The sequence below is a fragment of the Chelmon rostratus genome, chromosome 5, assembly GCF_017976325.1.
Source record: "Chelmon rostratus isolate fCheRos1 chromosome 5, fCheRos1.pri, whole genome shotgun sequence".
NCBI lineage: Eukaryota > Metazoa > Chordata > Actinopteri > Chaetodontiformes > Chaetodontidae > Chelmon > Chelmon rostratus.
Window position 1 is genome coordinate 1,437,382 of NC_055662.1, and position 23,153 is coordinate 1,460,534.

Genomic DNA, 23,153 nt, shown 5'->3' on the forward strand with positions numbered 1-23,153 from the left:
TAGATAAATTGGCTAAAGAATCATTAAAACAGCACCTAATAGACATGCAAGTACCGCTAAGTAAAGCAGAGTTAGAACTATCATAAAGGACTGTATGCGCAAAACCTGTCAGGAACACTGGACTTAAGTCACACAGGAAGACATTTTTACAAAAATCAAAAAGATGTAGGTGTTGGTGGAATACGAAGCAGGAGCCCAAAGGAAGGCATGGTCATTCACCATCAGAGAATACAACATACAGGTCTAAATCAAACACTCCATAGAATAGGTAAGTACCCTACTGGACTATGCACACACTGTAATAAACTAGATGGTGTCAAACATGATAGATTGCAAGAGGTATGATTAAAAAGAAGGGAACTAATATCAGTACTGAATGGTGGAAAGCACAGTAATACTTTAGGGAATCTACTAGGAAAGACCTCATGAAAAGTGTGCAATCTTGTAATAAATTACTAATGAACACCAGAAATGATAAACTTTATTTATTATTATTGCAATGAAAAGAGCTTGACTCCAGGCCAGTAGGTGGCGATAATTCACCTATGAGCTGGTTCTCCAACCGTTATTAAAATTGGAAGAAGAAGAAGAAGCAGAAGAAGAAGAAGAAGTAGGAGGAGGAAAAAGAAGAGTAGTCAGCTGCCAAGAGTGTAACGTAAACCACCAGCTCGCAGATAGAAATACGATGGATTTCAATGTGAAAAAATTAGCCTCCGGAGCTGGACTGTTCTTCACACGAGCTGTCCAGGTAACTTAGGAAATCCTCGTGCACAGTGCTATGGCTAGGCTAATGCTTCCTTTCATTTTGGCAGCCAGCTGTTGGTGAAGTTGCCTACTTCAGCTAACGTTACGTTACGATAGCCTACAGCATCTGACCTGGCAGTATATGGAATTACCGAGAAAATGTTAACGCTACATGACAGCATATGAAGTAGATACAATTGCTTGATATTCAGTTATATCTTGGTTATAGTTTAGGCCTACATTGTCAATAAACAGCGCTGGCCAAATGCTATTATTGGCAGTGTTGTCAGATGTTACTGTCTTTTTGGGAAAGCTAGCCTAGCATTCGCTAGTATAAATTAAGCATCGATCAGCTAAAATAGCTTAGCAAGTTGTAATAGACGTATGTACTATTATTCATGTGGCCACGTTTGTGGGTGTCAGGGTAGAGGGGACGGTAAAGACTGTTCCAGGTCGTGAAGACCAGGTAGCGAACCGGACCCTTCATTACATCACGACGTCGCGTTGATTCCCCAGCTGTGTAGAACAGCTCGCTGACTAACGCAGGACAGATGGGAACATGCTTCATTGGCTCCCCGGTGACAGTTTGTGTGCTCTGCCTCAGTTCACAGAGGAGAAGTTGGGCCAGGCGGAGAAGACTGAGTTGGACGCTCACTTTGAGAACCTGATGAGCCGCGCAGACTGCACCAAACACTGGACTGAGAAGATCTACAGACAGACTGAGGTCCTGCTGCAGCCCAACCCAAGTATGACATCAGTACAGCCATCTCATAATCAGAGGTGGAAAGAGTTTTCTAGACTACATGTTCTCCTCAGGCAGAACTACGTGCTATTCCCACTACAAGAGAAATTATGTTAGACAACAACAACATAAAGGAACGAGTAGCTCATTGATAACATACTCTTTGTGGAGGTTACTAAGTGTATTAAGCAATATATTCATTATCAAATATTTGTCATGCAATGCAAAACACTACTAAAGTGATTTATGAATTATCAGCAGCAAAATAGAGTAAAGATGGACTTTGCACACTGATGGAAAAATGTAAGAGCATTTTCTGGATTGATGAAACCGTGGTCATAGGTCGTGGAACTTCAAGAATGTTTCAGGGTTGGGTTTTCTAATTGTTGTTAAATAGCTGTTTGTTATTGACCGTTACGACTCCGTTTCAGATGTTGTTCAGAGAGTAAAAATGTATCACGTTTTTGTCATTGTGTGAAAATAATAATAGTAATATACTAACATAGAAACATTTTAAAATCTGTAATGTAACTTAAGATGGAAAGTTGGAGTGCACTGACTGTAGCCACGTTGTGGCAGGAAACAGTACAGCAATGATTGGCAGCTCCCTCAAAGTCCTCCAGTGTGATTTCTAATCAGCTGCTCATACTGTTAACCACGAGAACACCTGGGGAAGCTTTACTCTATCAGATATTGGATACCACCCAACCCCAGAATGTTTACCACTGGAATACTTGTTTTCACTGAATGTTGTTCTTTGCCATCAGTGTGATTAGTTCATTTCATGAATGTGGTCAATACAAAAGTAGTAGTAGTAGTAGTAGTAGTAGTAGTAGTATTACAGACTTCAATACTTGAGTCAAAATATAACCAGTAGTGCTGAAAGGATCAAACCAGTGGCATTGGATGTTTTAACCCATTAACTAGACATTGTGTATGCTATATTACTTCTGACTATATTGCAAAGTGTACTTATGCCATACCATGTTTGGGGTGATTTCTTATGTTTAGGCATCCAGTAGCTTCAGTTCATTTCATGGTTTCTGTGAAAATCAACTTCACTAGATCCAGTATGTAATTAATCACAGCTGCCTTATTTTTATGTCACATTTAGGTACAATTTTGATTTTCTTCCCGTCAGTCTGTTCACTGACTTTCTGACATCTGAAATTTGAAATTTACCTGAATCTGAGATGTTTTTTCATAATTTGCTTTAGTTAGCAGTTTTATGGTGCAGGGTTAGTATTCTCTTTGCACTGCACGTAACACCAGTTGTTCAACTTCAGTTAAATTCTTACCAGTGACCTGAAGGCAGACGAGTCATCGTGGCCCACCTGTCTAACACGTGTTGTTCTTCTTGTAGGATTATTAATATTGTGTATACTGTAAATACACAACACTGAGGGGATGTGAAAAGCCTTGATCAGAGCTAAGCCATGTTTGAGGTTGATTATGAAACTGTAAAATGTTTCACCATAGATAATCTTATGATGTCGACTTTTTGTTACATTTGCTAACATCACTGGCTTTGTCACTCATCGAGTTTAAAGGTGAAACGTTTCGTTTTCTTGTAAACAAACTATAGTTGCGTTTATATTCAGTGTCTCTCACCAAATGTGATGAATGTATTTCCTTCCTCATTGGAGGCAAATTAGGCAATTTTTACATATCTTCTCTTTCTCTCCATGTTTACTAACTACCAGTCTTCATCTTCACTGCCTTTATCAGCGCATATGCTGTGCCTCTCTGCACGTTACTGCCACCAACAGTCAACCAACAGAATAGCATGCATCTGGGAACAGAAATGTGTCTTGTACAACTTGGGGACCCATCCATGACACTATGATTTGCAGTTCAAAGGCTGAAACATGTAAAGCCACTGGTATGTTCCTAATAGTAACAGTGAAAAGACTGAAGCAATACTTTTTTTTTCTGAATTGGAACCCAGTCATGCACTGTAACTCACATAACCTCATGTCAATTGTTAGTTGTGAAACACTGCAAGAAGGTAACATCAACATATTTGAAATGGCACTTCTATTCAAAGAGATCCTATACTTTATATCTTGTATGTTAATAGCATTATTTGTAGGTTTACAGTGATATGGAATGACATACTGGAGAATAGGGAGCTCTAACGTGTGACTTTTTGATTCTCCATGCAACAGTTGATCACACTGGTGAGTATTCTGCCTCCCTGTATAATGCCCTGCTGTGGAAACCTTTCATGCCTTTCAGTGGTCAGTACAGAGAAGTAGTTGATGAACATTAACACATGAGTCTTTGGTACTGAGATCAAAATTGGCTGCAAATGAAATTCTTAATCCTCAGAGACTCAGAGCTTCAATGACTTTGATGCTGACCACCACCAGCAGGACATAGAGTGAATCTTACTCTGGCTCACAGTTGATTGTGAGTCAGCACATTCTCTACATTTGTTAATGATAATTAAAGCCAAATGGTTTGTTACAGTGAAAGCCAAATTCCTGCCCCCTTTTTTGTGTTTTTTTTTCTATATGGAAGTTGTTTTTCATTTCATCTTATTTGTTGTCACCTTGCTGTAAAGCTGGAGTGTGATATTTCAGTGTTCTGTCCATATTGGAAAATAGAAGTAGTATTTATTCCTGGTTTGGTTTGTCAAATTTGTGTGCTTGTTAGCATTTGTCCGTGTTCTATCCAGGCCAAGAGGAGCCTGAACATGATATACAGAGTAGAGACTCTTTCCCACACTCTGTTTTACACGCACAGTTTTATTTTTTTATTTTTTCAGTCATGTCATTGTCAAAGTAATAAACCCCCCCCCCCCCCCCCAAAACAAAAAAAAATTAAATAAATAAAAAAATGCAATGAAACCTCTTGTATCCCTTACTAAAAAATACAGAAAATAAGTTAAGTAATTTCATTTATATTGCCCAAAATCACAAATTTGCCCCAAGGGGTTAGGGTGCAGTGGAGAGACACCTCCCTCCACCAAATTTCTGTGCGTGGCCCCCATATTTCTTTTTTTTGTCTTTCATTCTTTTATGTACTTAGATCTGCCACAGAATTAGTTCTTGCCTGTTCAGCTAAATGAATTAACAAAAACACACTCTTTACTAATAACTTTTAACTGTAATGAAAATCAAATCCTCCATATTATTATTCTTCAAAAAATGCATTTGCGAATTCATAAAATTTGCCTACATGTTTGCACATTTTTATTTCACTTCTTCCATGCAGCATTTGAGTGACAACAAATACTGTCAAAGTTAAGTGATATAAAACATTAAAATATTACATGACACTACAATTACAATTGTGAAAATATGTTCATAGTTTGTTGCCCCAGAAGAAAGCACATTTTCCCCTTCCCCTTGGTTTTGAATTGGTTTTCCAGAAAAGCATAATTGACTATCACAATGTTTGCTCTTTTTAATGAATCACAACAATAATATTGTTAAAGTTCCTCTGCTTTATTTGATCAGGGATATCTGAGGCTCTGAGTCCTCGATGCACAACTCAGGGTGGGTCTTGAAGTTGTGAAGGGAGCTGCGAGAGTGCAGAGGTTCATCTTAGAATATGGACAGAAACACACCAGTGTATCACACATCACCTTCTCAGCAAGAAAGACTGACAGACTGACATCCTGTGGAATATTAGGGCAGAATTTCAGCTTTCTATACCTTTCAGAATTTGGCTCCCAACATTCTTACCATTTACATTGTTCTCACTACATTCATTCCTCCTGCTACATGTAGCACTCTGTGACAGTGTGTAGTGACGTCTGTGTTTGTGGAGTATGTCAACCATACTTAACTTTTATTGTGTGTTTTCTTTCACATAGGCTGCAGGCTGTCTAAATGTACAGTTTTCCACAAATACATTATGGCTTGTCAGTTAGCTAGCTGTTCATTGAGTAATTTCTTTGTATTCATTTTAAAGTCTCAGTGAATCCTGCATCAGTTTCTTCAAATCATGTCATCAACCTCTTATCAATGCGTCATTAACAGTAGAATTCATTGTGTGAATTCAGAAAACTGATCAGTAACAGTATGTATAATAAATAATGATGAAAAGCAGTACTGTACACTACACAGTATGTTTTGTCATAACATTTGAGACATACTCTGGAATACATACAAAACCACAGTTTATTGTCTCTGGAGCACGAGCCCCTGAACTACCTGGCTCCTGTTTGTTCGCTGCATAGTGTTCTTGTGGAAAACATGTTTCCTATATACAGTACATACTGTAGCTTTTGTCTCTGGAGATTGTCATGGTACTCTTGTCAAACTGGAAAGACCAGAACCAAGTGGGTGGCCTAAGACACCACTCATTAGCCACTTACAATGCTGTACTCAGACCCCTCCCCAGGCAGCTCAACAGCCATTCACAACAAAAGCCAGATGACCCCGATGACTCATGTGATGGTTAGGTGGAAAAACCCCACTACTTCACACCAGGACCCACCCATTGTAGTCTATTGACCCATTAACACCCTGGCCCATGTGACCTCAATGACTCACATGATAGCTTGGCGGGTCCATGACCCTGCATTTTCTAGAACCGCAAACAAGTCCAGTTCCCCTTGGAAACCTTGGAAATGACCTTGGAAATTCTGTAGCTTTCTATTGACTCTACTCTTCCATGATATTCATTTGTCAAAACAGACATTTGACTTTGGTGGTATGAATTACCCATCACCCTCACCACTGTACATATACCCCTAACAGTAAGACAAGAGTACACACAGTGAATCCTAAAATTACCACCAGGCAACCCCAACAGGGACGGGTTTAACTAGTTCCTGTGACTACAGTTATGTGGTCAGAGTCAGACACCTGGTTGAAACTGAAATGCTGTGAACATCCCTGCATTATATCAATGTAAACACTGAAGACCAGGTGAATTCAGCACTTCCTTTATTTATATATTAATTGACGGACATATACACATCACTTACACATTATGATTCAGTTGTGATTTTAGAGAGGCTACTGCCAGAGAGACAATTGGTCAGAGAGGGTGGACTCAAGTCTGCAGTGTTCAGTCATACATGATGTGTACACAAACGGCCTTTTGTGTTACCCTGTGACACCACTCACACACCACATTACCTGTGTAAACCACGGTGGCAGGAACAGATCAGTTTTCCACCTGTTAAAGGACCAGTCTGGAAGATTTAGTGGCATCTAGTGGTGAAGTTACGATTGCAACCTGCTGAATACCCCTCACCTCACTCCTCGCTTTCCAAGCGTATTTGAGAACCTGTGGTGGCCACGATTAAATGTGAGAGGCGCTCTTTGGTTTGTCCGTTCTGGGCAACTGTAGAAACATGCCAGTGCAACATGGTAGACCCTGCAGAAGAGGACCCGCTCCCTCTATAGATATTAAGAGCTCATTCTAAGCTAACAAAAACACAATGATTCTTATTTTTAGCTAATAATATATGAACGAAAACATATGAAAATTGTATTCAATTTCTGCCATATTCTGCCAATAGATCTCCCTAAATCTTCCACACTGGTCCTTTAATTAAAATGTGATTTCTAAAACATTTCAAACTTTTTGTATTTTGCATTTAAACTATTGGGGTGGGATTTGTCACATGAAAATTTACTGGGGTATAAAACACACAATGTGACCAGTGTTAAATTACAGTAAGGGTTATTGCCAGTACTGTTTGTTTTTGTTTTGTTTTTTTCACTTGAGTGTTTCTATTTTGTGCAACTTTAAACTTTCAGTCCACTAAAATTCAGAGGGAACCATTATACTTCTTTTCTTTACATCCAGCAGATACACCTGGTGAATTTAAGTCTGAAATTTCTGTTGTGGTCTCCATTGACTCGTGAGAAAAATAACTAGGGGTTTGTTAGATGCTCCAGAATGTTATGTTCACTATCCACCCAGTAAACGTGTCTGTCTGCTGTTTTGAGCAGACAGTGTTCAGTATGTTTATCAGAGTTTCTGTGCTGACTGTGGGGGTTGATGAGAGTGACTCAGACTCAGCTATACATGTGTAGGAAATATACCATAAAACCTCTCAATGGAGCTACAAGAAGCTGAAAACTTTCATGTGGCACGTTGTTATTTTTTGGTATACTTTTCACTTAATTGGTGTGAGCTGAAAATCAAATAAATGTTCCAGCTGCTTTGTTGTTTCCCAGTTGCGCCGTAAATGAAACTGTTTTCGACTTTCTCTGCAGGTGCCAGAATTGAGGAGTTTCTCTATGAAAAGTTGGACAGGAAGGCTCCTTCCAGAATTACCAATGGAGAGCTGCTGGGTCAATATATGCAGGATGCAGCAAAGGAATTTGGTCCAGGAACTCCATATGGTTAGTATGCAGCCACTTAAAAACAAGCTTCCAGGGGTCAAAACATGAGCCTATCTCTATCCTGCGTCTGATCTGTGTGTGGATCAGGAAAAAGACATGGTGTCGATGTATTGCAGCTCGAATGCTATCCTAACCGCGTCTTAAGGTGGTCTGGGTCATGTTGCTTTAGGGTGTATTATATGTCAGTCAAAGCTTTCAAAGGTTTAAATAGTTTTGTGTCCTTAATATTGTTATTCTTTTTATAGATACACAGGAGGCATGTGTCCATGATCTGTTGTTTAAAATTACAGCGTCCTGTAGAGTAACTGGGAGGGATTTCCGACACAGCGAGGAGAACCTGCCAGCATCTCTGAAAAGACATGAACTCCACGTGACATGAACGCCGCTGTGACCACAGCCTGTACTGCCTACCACATTTGTACACATCGTTTCCTGCAATGTGTCATTTTCACATGGCTTGTTTTGACCAACCAGCAGTGTAAAACCCAATCATAGTAAGGTTTTTGATCACATACACACAGATCCTCACAGTGAAGAGGCTAGAACAAGCGGAGGGTTACTGGACTAATCTTTACAGCTATAGGTGGAAGTGTGATCTAACACAAGCACATGAAGAAATACTGTTCCACCATGTGACTGACAGCCAGAAGGCCTGCAAGCAGCTGATTAAGTGAATTTTCTGGATTGTTGCTTTTGGTTGGTATGGTTAATTATGATTTAGATTTATTATTGTCTTTTCAGATAGGTCTTAATAAATACTCTGCTTGTCTGCAATTCTGAACTCTATTGGAAGCCCTGGGTACATGCTGCACTGATTTCACAGTAAATTTAAAATAAGCTTTATTGTTGGGAGCAACCTGTGACCAATCTGAATGTAGACTCTGATCAATTACACAACAAATGGGAAGTCATAATGATGAAGTTTTTAATTTATGTACTTGGTGGATTCTTGTTTTTCCAATTTAGGGTCTTCAGTCTCTTTGAATTCTGTTACACACACTTTTGGGCAAGGCCTGGAAAGAGTGTGGGATTTGAAGTGAAAACTTTGTGCTGAATAGATCTACTGTATTCTTGCAGGGAGCACTTTGATAGAGGTGGGTGAGTGTGAGAGAAGACTAGGAGCAGCAGAGAGGGAGTTCCTACAGACCTCAGCCATCAGCTTTCTTACCCCTCTCAGGAATTTTCTGGAAGGAGACTGGAGGACCATCTCAGTGAGTCTGAAGCACCACATCCTCTCTGAGGAGGGTTGAAAAATGTGGTCAGAATGCATGAGCTACAATATGTTTACTGAATTTGACAGTTTACAGCAGCCCATAAGTAAAAATTGTAAAAAGTAAAATGTGAACATAGCCACCAGAGGTCAGCATGGTTACTTTCACTTGTGAGACACTGTGTCTGCATGTCTATGGCCATGATATAGGCTGCTTTAATTGTGCTGTGCCAAGCCCTGCATTGCACTGTGCCAGCACAGCTAGAACGGTTACTCCCTGATCGTGTCATTGTATGTACTTCAGAAAGAACGTCGTCTTCTGGAGAATCTTCGCCTGGACCTGGACGCCTGTAAAACACGCCTGAAGAAGGCCAAGGTGGCCGAGGCTAAGGCTGCTGTGAGTGTTTTTGTGCATCCCAACCCACAGGCCCATCCTCACACTCGTTCCCATTATCATTCTGATGTAATAAAACTTTTGGTGGTGCTGGCATTAACCATGGCTAACTGTCTTTATATTCATAACCTTTGCAGTGCGAGGGGGAAGTGAGTATTAAAGACATTTCTATTTCCAGTATGATGCTCATGTGAAGTTGTTTTTTCTATCTCACTTGCTTTGAATAGATTTTCTGTGCCTTTTACTAATTGGTGATAAAAAACTATTTACCAGTGGTTACTAAAAAAGCAAAGCAATTGAGTGAAAGAAACAACTATGACCTGAAATTGACTCTTTGTCTGGAAAGCTTGAAATTTGTAGCATATTAAACAGTATGATGTTTTATGACTAAATTCAGCAACCAGGTCATGACCAGGTCACCAGTTTTTATTTTTTTGTACAGTAGACAGTTCATGTAAGTCTTGCATCACAACTAAATTTAGGTTCAGTGTATAAGCAAGTCTGTATGATGAAGGGATGTCAGACCTGTGCGTTCATGGTTGTGATAATTAATTTAGTCATATATTGAAAATTTCTATGGAACATAGATTTATTCTGATATTTGCTCCACGCTAAAGAACATTTACTTTCTTTTCTCTGGAGATTTAAGTACAATATTTGTCATTCAAAATTAGCAGAAATTCACAAACAATCTCAAAGGCTGTGGTCCAGCTTGGCATTCATGATTTACCTGAGTATTATATCTAAAATGTATCTGTCATAGAAATATGTTTTCAGAACTCTCTAAACTTAAACATTACTCCTGTAATAGCAGGCAATTTAAAATGTGTCACTTCTAGTCTGCTGAAGATCTGCTGACAATGAATGAACAATGAAACCTCAAAGTGAGACATGCTGCAAACAGGAGGCCCACGTAAAAGAAATACCGAACCAAGACTTGATCAGATATACCTCAACTCAATCCACTCAACTTTTTATTTCAACATAGAAAGTGCTCTAGAATCATGGGTTCCCTTCCTGTGCAACAGTTACAGCTGTAGTTAATGGCAGACCTTTAATGAATGACAAAGGCAGTGGGGTCTGAAGTTTTCAATATTCGAGCCTCCTTCTGGTAATGTTAGTGTTTTGGAATGAACATGACAAGACAAATGCCAGGATTATGTAATACAGATTGACACAGACTGATTGGACATCCAACAGTATCCATGCATGAAGGCTTTACTGTAAGAATTAGTTGGCTGTTAGAGTGATAGAAATGGTTGTTGTAAAGATGTGGAGGCTTTGCGGCCTGTAACAGGTTTTTGCTTTCTTTCCTTCTCTGGAAATGGGTACAAATCCATTAGGACTTTTCACTAGAACACTTTTTACCCTCCAAAGTCCAGGGATCCTGCTTTTTCCCACCGATTTTCCTTTCAGTCTATTGTGTCCATTGTCTTGGAAGGACCAGTTTTACTCATTCTTGGCCCTAAGCAGTCTTCAGGCTGAGAATATGACATTACTTTGCCAGCGGGGTGGCTGTGACATTCATAGGCCCAAATAAGTTGTACTTCAGTCAGACTTCCTTTTCACCTCATTTGAAATTCTGCACAAAAAGCTGTTGGCACACTTTGTTTGTACCACAAGTACAAGCCAAGTCACATGCCTGAAACATGAGGTCCTAATTGATAATGCTCCCCATTTCACAATGATCTAAATGCCTTTAAAACCCTTGCCATTTTTCTTGAGGCTTGTTTTTGTTTCACCTTTGAACTTTGAATAAAAACAAAGTCTGACTTTTATCAGAGCTTTTGTTTTTAGTATGACAATGGATGAAGTCAGACGTCTGAGTCTGAATGCATGTTGGCATGAGCATGATAAACTGCTGCTGACTAGCATTGAAGCTTGGAATAACTGTCCTGTTTACAGTTGATTAGTCAGGTCAGTGAATCCATTAGTCACTAGTTTCAGTGGTGCTGGAGGGGATGTTTACATAGTGTTGTGTTGCATCACCCCCCTACACCTTTTTATGAGTTCAGACACACCTTATGTAAAAATGTGCTCACAGTTATTCATTTCCAACCCCCTCTTCCTTTTTGCAGGTGGCTGAAGTACATAACTGCCCTTTTCAATTGAGAATGAATTGGAAAACTTGTATTAAACTATTTTAAATTAAAGAGGCAAAGAAAATGAATCCTGAGATCAGGTTTTTTATCCGTATGAACCTCCATATTATTATTGCTGACATAAATGTGATTTTGATAGCTGTCATTCATTGATATCACATTGATGTTTAACCTAATGTGTGGATATAACAGCGAAACTGAATTATTACTGATTATAATGCACAGATTGACAGTTTCACAACAATCTGTGCTGTCTTGTAGCTCCTCAAGATCGCCATCATTCATTTCTGCTGTTTTCTGATTGTTTTGTCTGCATTTTTGAAGAGTAATATGTGCTGAAGTATGATGCCATGTATACACTGAGTACAAATAGTATGAATGTTAAAAAAAACTTACTGTTTCTGTAGATGGCTCCAGATTTTCAGGAGACCAGACCACGCAACTATGTGCTTTCTGCCAGTGCCTCTGCGGTAAGGAGACACTTCTGCTTTACTAAACAAAAGATGACATGTACAATAATCCCATGAAATAATGTAACCATGTCAGGGTCTATGTGGTTCTTGAACAGAAACAGAGTGCTTCTTAATCTTAAATTTCTTGCATTAGATTATTGGCTATGAAAGGGTCACCTGTAGTGGGTGGGACAAAAAAAACAATTTTTATTATTGTTCTTTAAAAGGCCCTTAATACGAATTTCCAAAACATGTACTGTAGCTGTGAATGTCTACTTTACTATGTTTACTCAGGCGGCGTTTCCATCTGGTAACAATGTTGATCATGAACTCAGAGTTGCATACGAGAGTTCTGTGTCATATGTCATATGTGTCTGATATTATGTAGTCATGGTAAATGTTGGCATGCCATTGATAACAAGTGTCTAATAACCCACAAGGGTGTTGTTTGTTGCCTCATCTATTGCACTTCTGACCGTTGGCTGTGGTTAAAGGTGTGCTTTGTTGCACCCGTAACTACAGCATGGTGAGGTCAACAGAAACAAGATGTTATTCTTTAAATGCTGCTGAAACAGACAAACAGAAAAATAACACAACATTCTCATATGAAATTGTATTGTGGACATGTTATGTCTGTTAGATTAAAACACTGTAAACAACAAAATACAGGACATTTGGGAAGACGTTCCGGAGTAGGCTGAAAAAGGCTTATCTTGGTTCATCAAGGCCGCTGGTGTCTCTGTGTGTGGAACGGACAATCTCTCTGTCCTGCTTGTTTGCTTCAGAGGTGCTGATTGGTAGAATGTGCACACAAGGCGAAAACTTTCTGAGTTCTTGACTATTAAGTCTTAGATTGCTGACCACCATCCCTGCTTTTATGTTCATTCTGACTATTTTATGTGCAGCAATTTGTGCATGTGATTTCTTTGGGCTGCAACTCTTGTATCAAAGGTGCTATACAAATAAAGTTTCATTCAGCAACAGATAGTGGCTGATCAGACATTAAATAACAATCTGCCAAATTCTAACTTAACCATAACCATCAAAATACATATATACAAATGTTTTCTGCAGACCACTGTCAAGAGAATGAGTTCCAGGCACTAAGCAATTTTTTAGAAATTGCTTAGTGCCTCTCGTTTTAGAATGAGACATCACACCAGTGACGACCTTCTGGTTATAACCTTGTCATAACTTCTGTTTTCTTTTGCTGTATGTGTTGATCCGTCAGCTCTGGAGTGAGGAAGTGGAAAAAGTGAGTGTGGAAATGTTGTATTCTACTATCTGTTATATTGTTAACAGCTTCTCATATTTATTGTCAGTCATTACCTTTAAGCATGTCTCCAGATTCAAATCTGGACTTCACACATGGCAAATATTCTGAAGGACACTAATACTCGTCCTGTTGTTCCAGGCTGAGCATGAACTGCGAGTGGCCCAGACAGAGTTTGACCGCCAAGCAGAGGTTACACGGCTGCTGTTGGAGGGCATCAGTAGTACACATGTATGTAGGCGTTCCCCCTCCACCACTTCTGTCAGTGTCTCAGTAAAACTAAAGGGAAGCTTTCACCTTTATTTGTATTCAGTGACATTTAGTTGAATCAGCGTTGAATAATTAATGCAGATTGAATAATGTTAATGCTGTTAAATGAACGTACAATATGTACAATATTGTTAATTATTTGAATTTAAATCTCAGAAGTTATTAGTATTTATTTAGAATAAAAATGGATGACAGAAACCCAGTGAAAGGCTCTGTAGAGCTATAATACAGTGAAGTGCACTAAACACTGCGCATAAAAACCCAGAGAAAATTGAGCTGCACCCGCTTCTAACAACCCAAATTATAATGGTTACTATTCTTGAACCCTTTTGATTAGAGTCATGATCCTGGACTCCTCAGCAGGGTAATCCTTTTGAATTTAGTATTTAAATTCCAGAATGAACCCTAGTGAAGCAAATGTCCAGAGGCAGAAGCTGAGTACCACTTTAGGTACTAGTTACATTGTTACACACAAAATGTTGCACAAAACCTCTTTATCAAGTCATTTTTGTCTGATTTTAATTTCTTGAAATAAAAAACCTAGCAGTGCAGCAGTAATACACCAACCTATTTTCAATGCAGTTTCAAGTTTTTTTTTTAATTTAATTTTTTATAATTCTACTGCAGCAAGCTGTGTCATTTTTTCAAGTCGTCTCAGTTTTGTCAACATGTAGGCTCTTCTTGTTCATGGAGTTTTTTTAAATATACTTTGATTTAAAATAAAAACAGTTGAATACTGTATTCTTGCTACACTGAAACTTTTCTTTTGAGAAAATAAGATTTTTAGGACCTAATTATATATAGGACTTTCTTCCTCAGATTAGGAATTGACTGTGGATTAAACTGCCCAACAGTAGATAGAATAGTTTAAATTTACTCCACCAAATACAGCAGTAATCGGTTACTTACACATTACTGCATCATCATGTGTAATGCATGGTGCTGCTACGCTCAGTGCTTCATTAGCAACATGTGTTTCTTTAGGAGTTACTGTTGTTTCTTATCTGCAGGTCAACCACTTGCGCTGCCTCCATGAGTTTGTGGAGGCCCAAGCAGCTTACTATAAACGCTGTCATGTCCACATGCAAGAACTGCAGAAAGAACTTGGAAGGTGAGAACCAGATGGGCGATTGCATGAGTTGATGGTGATTCACACAAGTGTCACGTGGCTTTACATGGGGAGCCATTCATCTTCATACAGTGTGCAGTGAAAATAAGCAGTTGGCTTCTACTGTGTCATGGTGTGAAATTATTGAAGCCACGTTTCAACCAGGCAGTCCGGTTCTGTTCTGGGCAATAGAATGGTTATTTTTCTGTTTCCATTTTTAAAAGTTATGAGTGGTACCAGTACAACCACTTCCTTTCATTCCATTTTTTGATTACCGTCGTACCTAAGTACCTAGTACACTGATGTGGCCTTGAAGTGTTGATTGGTGTGATTGGTCAGAGAGAACCAGTCGTAAGTTATCAATCTGGCAGTGGATTTTCAGTATAGCTTACAGTGTCAGGTAATAAATGCTGCAGTTTCTATAGACCAAGAAAAGTCTTGTCTGTTGTTTCCCACTTGCTGGACAAGTGAAGGGGGTCAGCCCCAAAGCCTCGCTAACAACCTGCTGCATTTAAGAGTACTGTCTGTGGTGGAAACACCAAACAGATCGAGGGTTTGGGTACATGGGGTAGATAGATGGGGTAGGAACGGGTTTCAAGGTCACTTTACTGAAAGAGTTTGGTGAAAACATGGCTAAAATAACAGTGTTGCAGATCTGCATGATGTAGGTCTGTAGGTATACCAGCTGTATGCCAATACCTACCCTTTCAGTGAAGGATGGTAACAATTACTGAATGATTGATTAATCAATAATCATGGTGCAGCAGTTCCCATTCCCAGAACATCAGTTCAAGCAGTGCAGATATTTTCAGAATAAGGACATCCATGTTGGGATAACAGAGCAGGGCGTACCGTGAACAGCCTGAATCAGAGCCACGATGCAGGCACAGATTGAAAGCTTTTCTCCTGGACTGAGAGGGCAGGCAGCAGGGTGTTGTTAGAGTGAACTCAGACTGCAGTAGGCATCTATTGCCTGCAGCTCCTCATCTAACTAGCTCACTGTGACTGCAGTACCCTGTCTTGCAAATCTGATATGCCAAATGTTTCTCAGCAAGGCCATACACTGAACACTCTCACCACATATGCAGCACTGCCATCACCAGTTGCAGGCTCTGGCTCTTTATGTTCATACGGGGTTAAGTAAAGTTTTACATGCCCTATGGGATTCCAGTTAATTTATGTCCTCCAGAAAAGCTTCAAATTTGCACAATATTGTTACTTTTATGTTCATTCTGACTATTTTATCTGACTATTTTAGGATCTTTTCTTGACAAATCGTTTTCACTATCTCATGTCTCTTGTGAGTATGGGTTGTCTTCCCGTGTGCATATTCGGTTCGTCTTTCTCTTTGCGTGTATGTTCTGGCCAACAGTTTGCCTGCTATGCAACTTCAGTCTCCTGCCACTTTGGTGATTTTATCAACATAACCAAACTAGATGAGCAGAGGAAATGTGCAGAAATAATAGAATAATGGTTAAATGTAAAAAAACAAATTTAATTAAACTCTCCAACCAGAGGATTTGTTTAAATCAGCATCAAAATCAGTGAAAAATAATGATATAAATACAATTAGAAATTCAAAGAGGTCCAGTTAGTAAAATTTTTCCTCAAGCAAAGATCCAGAGCATCATAAGATGTAACTGACGTTGAGACTGAGGGGCGACTGTGGCTCAGGAGGTAGAGCGCTCGTCCACTTATCAGAAGGTCAGTGGTCCATCGCTGTTTGAAAGCACTATATAAATACAGTCCATTTTACCAGAAACAGTGCTTAACAAATGTATTAGAGCACCACCAGGTGTAAGGTGTCTGCCACCGCAGCCCTGAATTAATGGTAGTGCTAATTACCAAAATATTTGGTAATTACACACACACACGAGACCAAATGCATGATCCCCTCCAGGCTTCTGTGTGGCAGAGACAGCAGGAGTGACTCTTACACTATCTGCTGCTTTACTCTGAATGAACAGCTTCCCCTGCAGTCATCTGAAGGCAGAGGGACACATGTTGAGACGCACTGCCGTTACATCCATCGTATTTCCCTACATTAAATGAATTGCAGATAAACTTGAACCAGTTTTGCTAGACACATGCCCAGTCATTTTTATGATTCTGTTATTTCTGTATATTTTCTTTTAGATGTGTTTTCTAACCATCACATGTGCCTGCTTTCCCTCAGGCTTCCCAATGCTTTTGCTCTGAACTCCACTCAGCCCATGGCTACTGCTGGCTCTGCATCAGAAGGCACCAGCAGCCCTGCTGAGACTGACACACTTAAGATTGAGGAAGTTCAGGCACCAGCTACAGGAACCCGCAAGGCCAAAGTCCTTTACGATTACGATGCTGCTGACTCCAGTGAGCTCTCCCTTTTAGCTGATGAGGTGAGGTTTCATCATCAACCTGCAGATCAAGTAATGACTGCTGGCCACCGGCCAGAAAGCTTTCTAGGCCTTCGTCTAAACAACAGCCTCACTCTTGTGGCATGTGCTGATTCAAGTAATGTGTCTCCACTTTTACCTGAAGGTTAATGTTTTATTTCCTAGGTGATACAGTTTTTCTGGTCGTAGTGAAGTCTATCTTTCCTTGAGGAAATCTGATTAGGTTAGCAGCGTTGTAGTTCTTGGGAACTCCAGGTACCCTGAATTGAAAATGATGGGACAGATGGCTTCTGATAGTCAGAGGTTTCTGCCTCCTGAAAGGAAGTTCTTTCTCGCCACTGTCACCAGGTGCTTGCTCATGAGGGAATTGTTGCTCTCTGTAGATAAAGAGTTCGGTCTGGACCTGCTCTATATGGAAAGTGTCCTGAGACAACTCTGGTTGTGATTTGGTGCTGTATAAATAAAACTGAATTGAATTGAGTGTTGAAGTTCTGAGTTGAGGGAATCCAGTGTATGAATAATTAGGAAAATGAAAGCAGAAGTTGACTCTGCTATTCTTCCAGTCATAAACATCAAAAATAAAAGCAGTGGAACAGATAGTGGACAGTGGGGCTTTGTTCCATGAGATGTCTCCTCGCTTGGTGTTTTGATGTTGCTGGTGGAGGGCACTGTAAGGCCAGTATCTCTCATAGATGTTTAATTGAGTGGTCTGGTGACTGTGAATGCTATAGGATGTGATTCATATCATTGTCATACTTCACAGTGCAAATGGAGCCTTTGTGCCCTGTAATACATCATCTGCACTGGAATTCTATTGCATGACACTGTCAGTTGAGTCTTCTTATTATTATTATTATTATTTTTCATTTTGTTCGCCCTGTCCTGTTTAAATCACTGAGGATAGGCTGAATAACAAACCCCTCTCTGTGTAATGCTGTACAGTTCAACAGCACCACAATCCACATCCGACAAAATGATCAGAGTTGAATAAACGCCTCTTTAGAACAGTTTCAACAAAACTGAACATTATAGCCTTCATGAAGAGGGGTCACTGCAGGACTGTATTAGACTGCATTCATTTTAGCGAGGTCATCCTGATAAAGTCCCGGGCTGGTCGATAGTAGTGGTAATAGAAAATGTGGTTTAATACTAAAGACGCGTTGATGAGCTGTTTTGTCAGAAATACAACAGAAGAGCAGCTGATGTATCAGTGTACAAAGCAGCCAAACAAACCTGCATGGCCTTAAAAAAGAAGTCAATAATCAATAATGATTGCAATAGTGATCTGATGTCAGGCTGCGCACAGAGCCCGAAGGTTTCACACAGCAGCGGTCACAGTGAAGCTGCTCACCTCACTGAGGAGGCTGTCACCTGCAGCACTTCAGTAAATCAACCCAGCTCTGATAGAACTGTAGGAGAGTTAACAGTAAACAGTGAGGCTGATATCAGTCAGATCCAATTACAAGTAACACTCTGTTATAAGATCTATAGTTTCATGTGAGTCTCTTGTGCGTGAGTAGGTCTTTTGAATCCAGTGTGGAAATGGCAGATCCCACATCTAACAATGACGACGACTATGTAGAGAGGTAACTACAGAGTGTAAATCTATGAGTGGCTATTGCTGAAAAAATGAAGACCATAAAGCAGTTTGATTTCATGAAAGTTTTCATGATTATATATAAAATAATCCCGCTTTTTCAGCCTGTTCCCTCCAGCTTGTCACTGGTCGTTCTTCCAGCACGTGCCATCGCGCCATGAAATGAGAGGCCAGATCTTGTTTTGTCGAGTTCTTTTCCTTTGTTTTTTTTTTAAATTCATTTGGTTAAAGCTTCTTAGATCCCTGCTAACCTTTGCTCTAGCTGTGTACTGGGCCTAAAAGTTTCCATGTCTTCTTTATTACAGCTCATTACGGTTTATACAGTGCCGGGAATGGACTCTGACTGGCTGGTTGGAGAGCGAGGAAACCAGAAAGGAAAAGTGCCTGTTACATACCTGGAGCTGCTCAGCTAAAGAACACACACACACACACACACACACACACACACACACACACACACACACACACACGTGCATGCGTGTGAGTGGGTACTACTACTAAAGCCATGAGGATATTTCATTCACTGAAATGAATTCACACTCTTACACTAACATGTAACCTTCAGTACCACTCCTTCACAATAAGCATTAGCACACTCGTTAAGTTAGCCATGCACACACTCATCTGTGTGCTTCTCAGAACACACTGAAGTATATTCACATGACGCTGACAGCAGTGACTCAGAAGACACTGTTGATTTTGGGAAAGTCCCCATGAGGGATGCTTAACATTCCTTTTAGACTTGTTTGGTTTTCTTATCAGTTATTGTTGTGCATCCTAACGACTCCAGTAGAGCTTTCCATGGCTGGATGAAGTTTAGCTGTGACAAACTGTGACACAGTCTTCAGAGGGATTTCCAACCAAATTATGTTCATGTCTTCATCGTTTCCTAAAGCCGCCTTTGTTCATACTTTTTTTTTCTGAACTCTGATGGAAACAAATCTAGAGTTGTGTTGCCTCTAAAATATGAATATGAAGTTTGTGTTTTTTCTGTTTATGTATTAAGGTTAGAAGTAGGAGGTTGCACTGATCTGACTCTGAGTGAAGCAGCTTGGTGCGTTTGTCCTCAGAAGGCGGCAGTAGGGATAAAACAAGCATGCAATAACAGCACCTCCGTGATTCTCCTGTCTAAAGAGGCGATGACAAGTGTTATCCGTCACTTGAGCCATTCAGGACCGTTCATCTCGGTATGACAGCCTTCACTGAAGAAGTGAAAGTACGTGTGGGCAAACAGACAGTGGATCTTTTGAGCACACCGTGACAGATTGGTCATTACGATGTGTTGACGCGGGACATTTCCAGTAATTACCAGCCATGGACAAGGAAAACCATTCATGCCAATAAGGTTTATTTTAGATTCATAAAAGAAAGTTAAAGATTGGACCACTTCCTATTTCTAGTAGAGAAATGTCTGCTGCTGTTCTCCTTCCTTCCAATATAACATGGACACAATTGTATTTCTTGTGTGTTTTTTTTTTCTTTTTTAATTTGTGAAAGTATTAAATATGATAAAGTGCTTACACTGAAGAACAATAATTATAGAACAGCAACTGAAGTTTTTCATGGATGTTTTATCATCTTTAACTCCTGGGAAGCAGATTTGCCTTAACTGCTTATTGAAATGAATGTAATTCCTCTGTTATTTTAAGCGACAATAACATTTTGTGGACAGTCGGAGGGAACATTACTAGCAACAGTTTTGCTTGATTGTCATTCACTTGCTTGGATTAGACTTTCCCTCATTTATTTATTTATTTATTTATTTATTTATTTGCCTCCCATGCCTTTCCACAGTACTGAAGGTGTCCCTTTGGACAATATGAACACCTGTACAGCAAATAAACATGAACACTCCCATCCTAACTGCCTTAAGATGATGGGAATGAACTCCTAAGGCCATCTTCTGCAAACCAGAGAATGTGCTCTTCACAACAACATGTTCAGAGACTTAATGTACACCACACACAGCATGCAAGACTGTAACTCCTTATCACATGTGTTTGTGTGACTGGTTTGCCCATGAGTGTGTTTTGAATTTACAACGTTCCTGTTTGTTGCTCTTACTGTATGTCTGTTAATACTTTAAAATGCGTTCAGTCTTCGTGCTGCATGTGCTACAGCTAGTAGCCTGTCCTGCTGGACATCTGCGTGTGTATAGGAGTATGTAGGTGATCTGTTTGTGTGAGATCTATAGCACCAAAATGTGTGCACAAAAATGAATTTGCTGTCTCACAGTAGTATGTGTACATGCATGCACTCTGTCCTTTTTATTTATTTATTATTTGTTTGTGAAATGAGCACAATGAAAATGCAAAAATCCATCAGCAGAGAGGAAGTGAGTGAACCCTTCCTTACTTACTTTTAAACAATGGGACAAGCATGTACGACTGGGGGCTGATCATTATTGTCGGCAGACACGTGCAGTCCACATCGGATGTCCTGCTCCCTTGTGCTCGTTTTACAAACAGTGGGGGAATTTTATTTTTCAAAAAATTTTTTTACTCATGCTGTTGTGATTCTGTTGTACCTCATCTTGTATTATTATTTTGTCAAAGTACATGTTGCCTGCCTGTTCCTTAATCAAGCTGAATAAATGAATTATATGGGATTTGTAAAGTCAGATTTATTTAATTTCATTGACTTTTTGTCAGCAACTATACATACTTTGGGATCCATGTAAAAAGCCACTATGATCACCATGACTCCAACATCACATCCAGCGGTGGAATCAACACAGGAGGTACTTGCATCGGTTTTTAGTGTGTTGCTTATTCCCAGGCTTGGGGAGTAACGGAAAACATGGAACGGCATAAAAGGATACAAAATAAAATAACTGTTAAAGTTACAGAAAAAAATGCATGAGATTACAGACACATTTAGTAAAAATAAGTTTATAGTAGTTTTCTTTGAGTTTGATGTGTGAATAGCTTCCTTATCAAAGTACATTTAAATATGCATGAGTACCACTAGTAATCTAACCCTAAGCCCATTTTCTTTTCTAAGGTTACACTGTTTTGTTGTCTTACAGAATACAATTAAGTAAGAGTCATCTTATTGATATTTCTTTACTCTTTTCCTGTGTTCATCTTATCAACAAAATATTTGATAAGCCCTCAGGGTTCCCACGCATCCTGGAAAACCCCTTATGTTTGGCAGATATGTTGCTTTTCCCTCCGTGTGATACATTAAAATCTGTGTCATATTTTACAAAAAGCATGACTTTGACCAACGTTGTTCATTCAGAACGGGTAAGCCAGGTGATTTGGTGACATACTTGCACAAAGGTTCAGCTTTGTGTTCCATCCAGGACACTTCCTATATAGAGCAGGTACAGACCAAACTCTTTACCTACAGAGACCAACAACTCCCTCATGAGCAAGCACAAAAACGTCCTTTTAGGAGGCAGAAACCTCGAGCAGAACCAGGATCTGGGTGGGCGGCCTTCTGCTTTGACTGATTGGGTGAGAGAGAGAGAGAGAGAAACAGACCTCTTTGTGTAACTGGTCTCTCAGTTTGCTACCCATTTGTTTCAGGTCTGCCTGACATTAAGATTGTGTTTTGTGCCCAGGTGTACCAAGCTCACCTGCTCTTGTCTACGCTCTGCCAGTCTGCTCTCCCCGTGGAACCTTAGACCATCTAATGCCTCGTCTACTTACCCTTCCTGGAGACCCGGATCAGTCTCTGCCTGAATTCAGTTCACCACTGGACTCCATGTTGGTCACTTGCTGAATATTCATTAAACTATTAAACTTATGCCTGTCTCCTGTCTGGCATTAAGAGTCTGTGAAAACCTAAAACACATGACATGAAATGTTTTAAAATAACACCTGTTTGGATCAGTCCACAGGTAAACAGGTTGACTAGGAACAGGTGATAGTATCATGACTGGGTGTGAAAGGGGCATCCTGGAAAGGCTCCATCAAAGTTCACCACTTTGTGAACACGATTGCATAAATGACTCTACTACATGGACTCAGGAACACTGCATAAAACTGTTGTTGGTAAAAATGCTTTGTTCTTCTGTTTTTAAAACAAGGCAAGAAATAAAACAGCAGTAAGCAGTTTTTAGAACTGCTGATTTTTTAAACTGTAGTTCTACTAAGTGAAGCCTGACACCAAATTTAGCAAATGTAACATAAAAAAAATTATGTTTTGTCAGGTAATGAGCAATGTATTAAAGCAGGCTGTGACCTTTCCCATAATTCATCATGCAGTGTGGTGCCAGAGGGGCCTCACAGGCCAATAATGTGATTACTATAACATCTGTAATATCAATAATGCTTCATGAGATTATTTTGTGGAAGCAGACAGGCAGAGGCCATAAAGGATTGTTGTGTTGTAGATATATGCAGAAAATGAATACAACCTGTGGGGGAAATATGATTGTACTGCACTTTTTTTCCTAATCATTAGGCATTCATTTTATGTTATGAAAGAAGTACTGTAAGTCAGTATCACTTTCTCAGCCTAGATCACATAGTTCAAGGTATTCTTACTTCTCAATGGATTTTTCACAGCCAGGAGAAACTGACTGAGAAAATTACCACTAAAACATTGACTGGTATTAGACTA

At 39.7% G+C, this 23,153-nt stretch overlaps 1 protein-coding gene across 1 annotated transcript; it reads left to right on the plus strand.

The window, feature by feature from the left end:
- The first annotated feature begins 619 nt into the window (after positions 1–619).
- LOC121606344 (endophilin-B2-like) lies at positions 620–21,189 on the plus strand. The gene is made up of 11 exons (XM_041936599.1): positions 620–748; positions 1,349–1,490; positions 7,672–7,800; positions 8,878–9,011; positions 9,315–9,407; positions 11,914–11,976; positions 13,190–13,213; positions 13,373–13,462; positions 14,512–14,612; positions 16,786–16,987; positions 18,887–21,189. Exons 1-11 carry the CDS (start codon positions 686–688, stop codon positions 18,992–18,994), a joined length of 1,149 nt encoding a protein of 382 aa, XP_041792533.1. The 5' UTR covers positions 620–685; the 3' UTR covers positions 18,995–21,189.
- Positions 21,190–23,153: the final 1,964 nt, after the last annotated feature.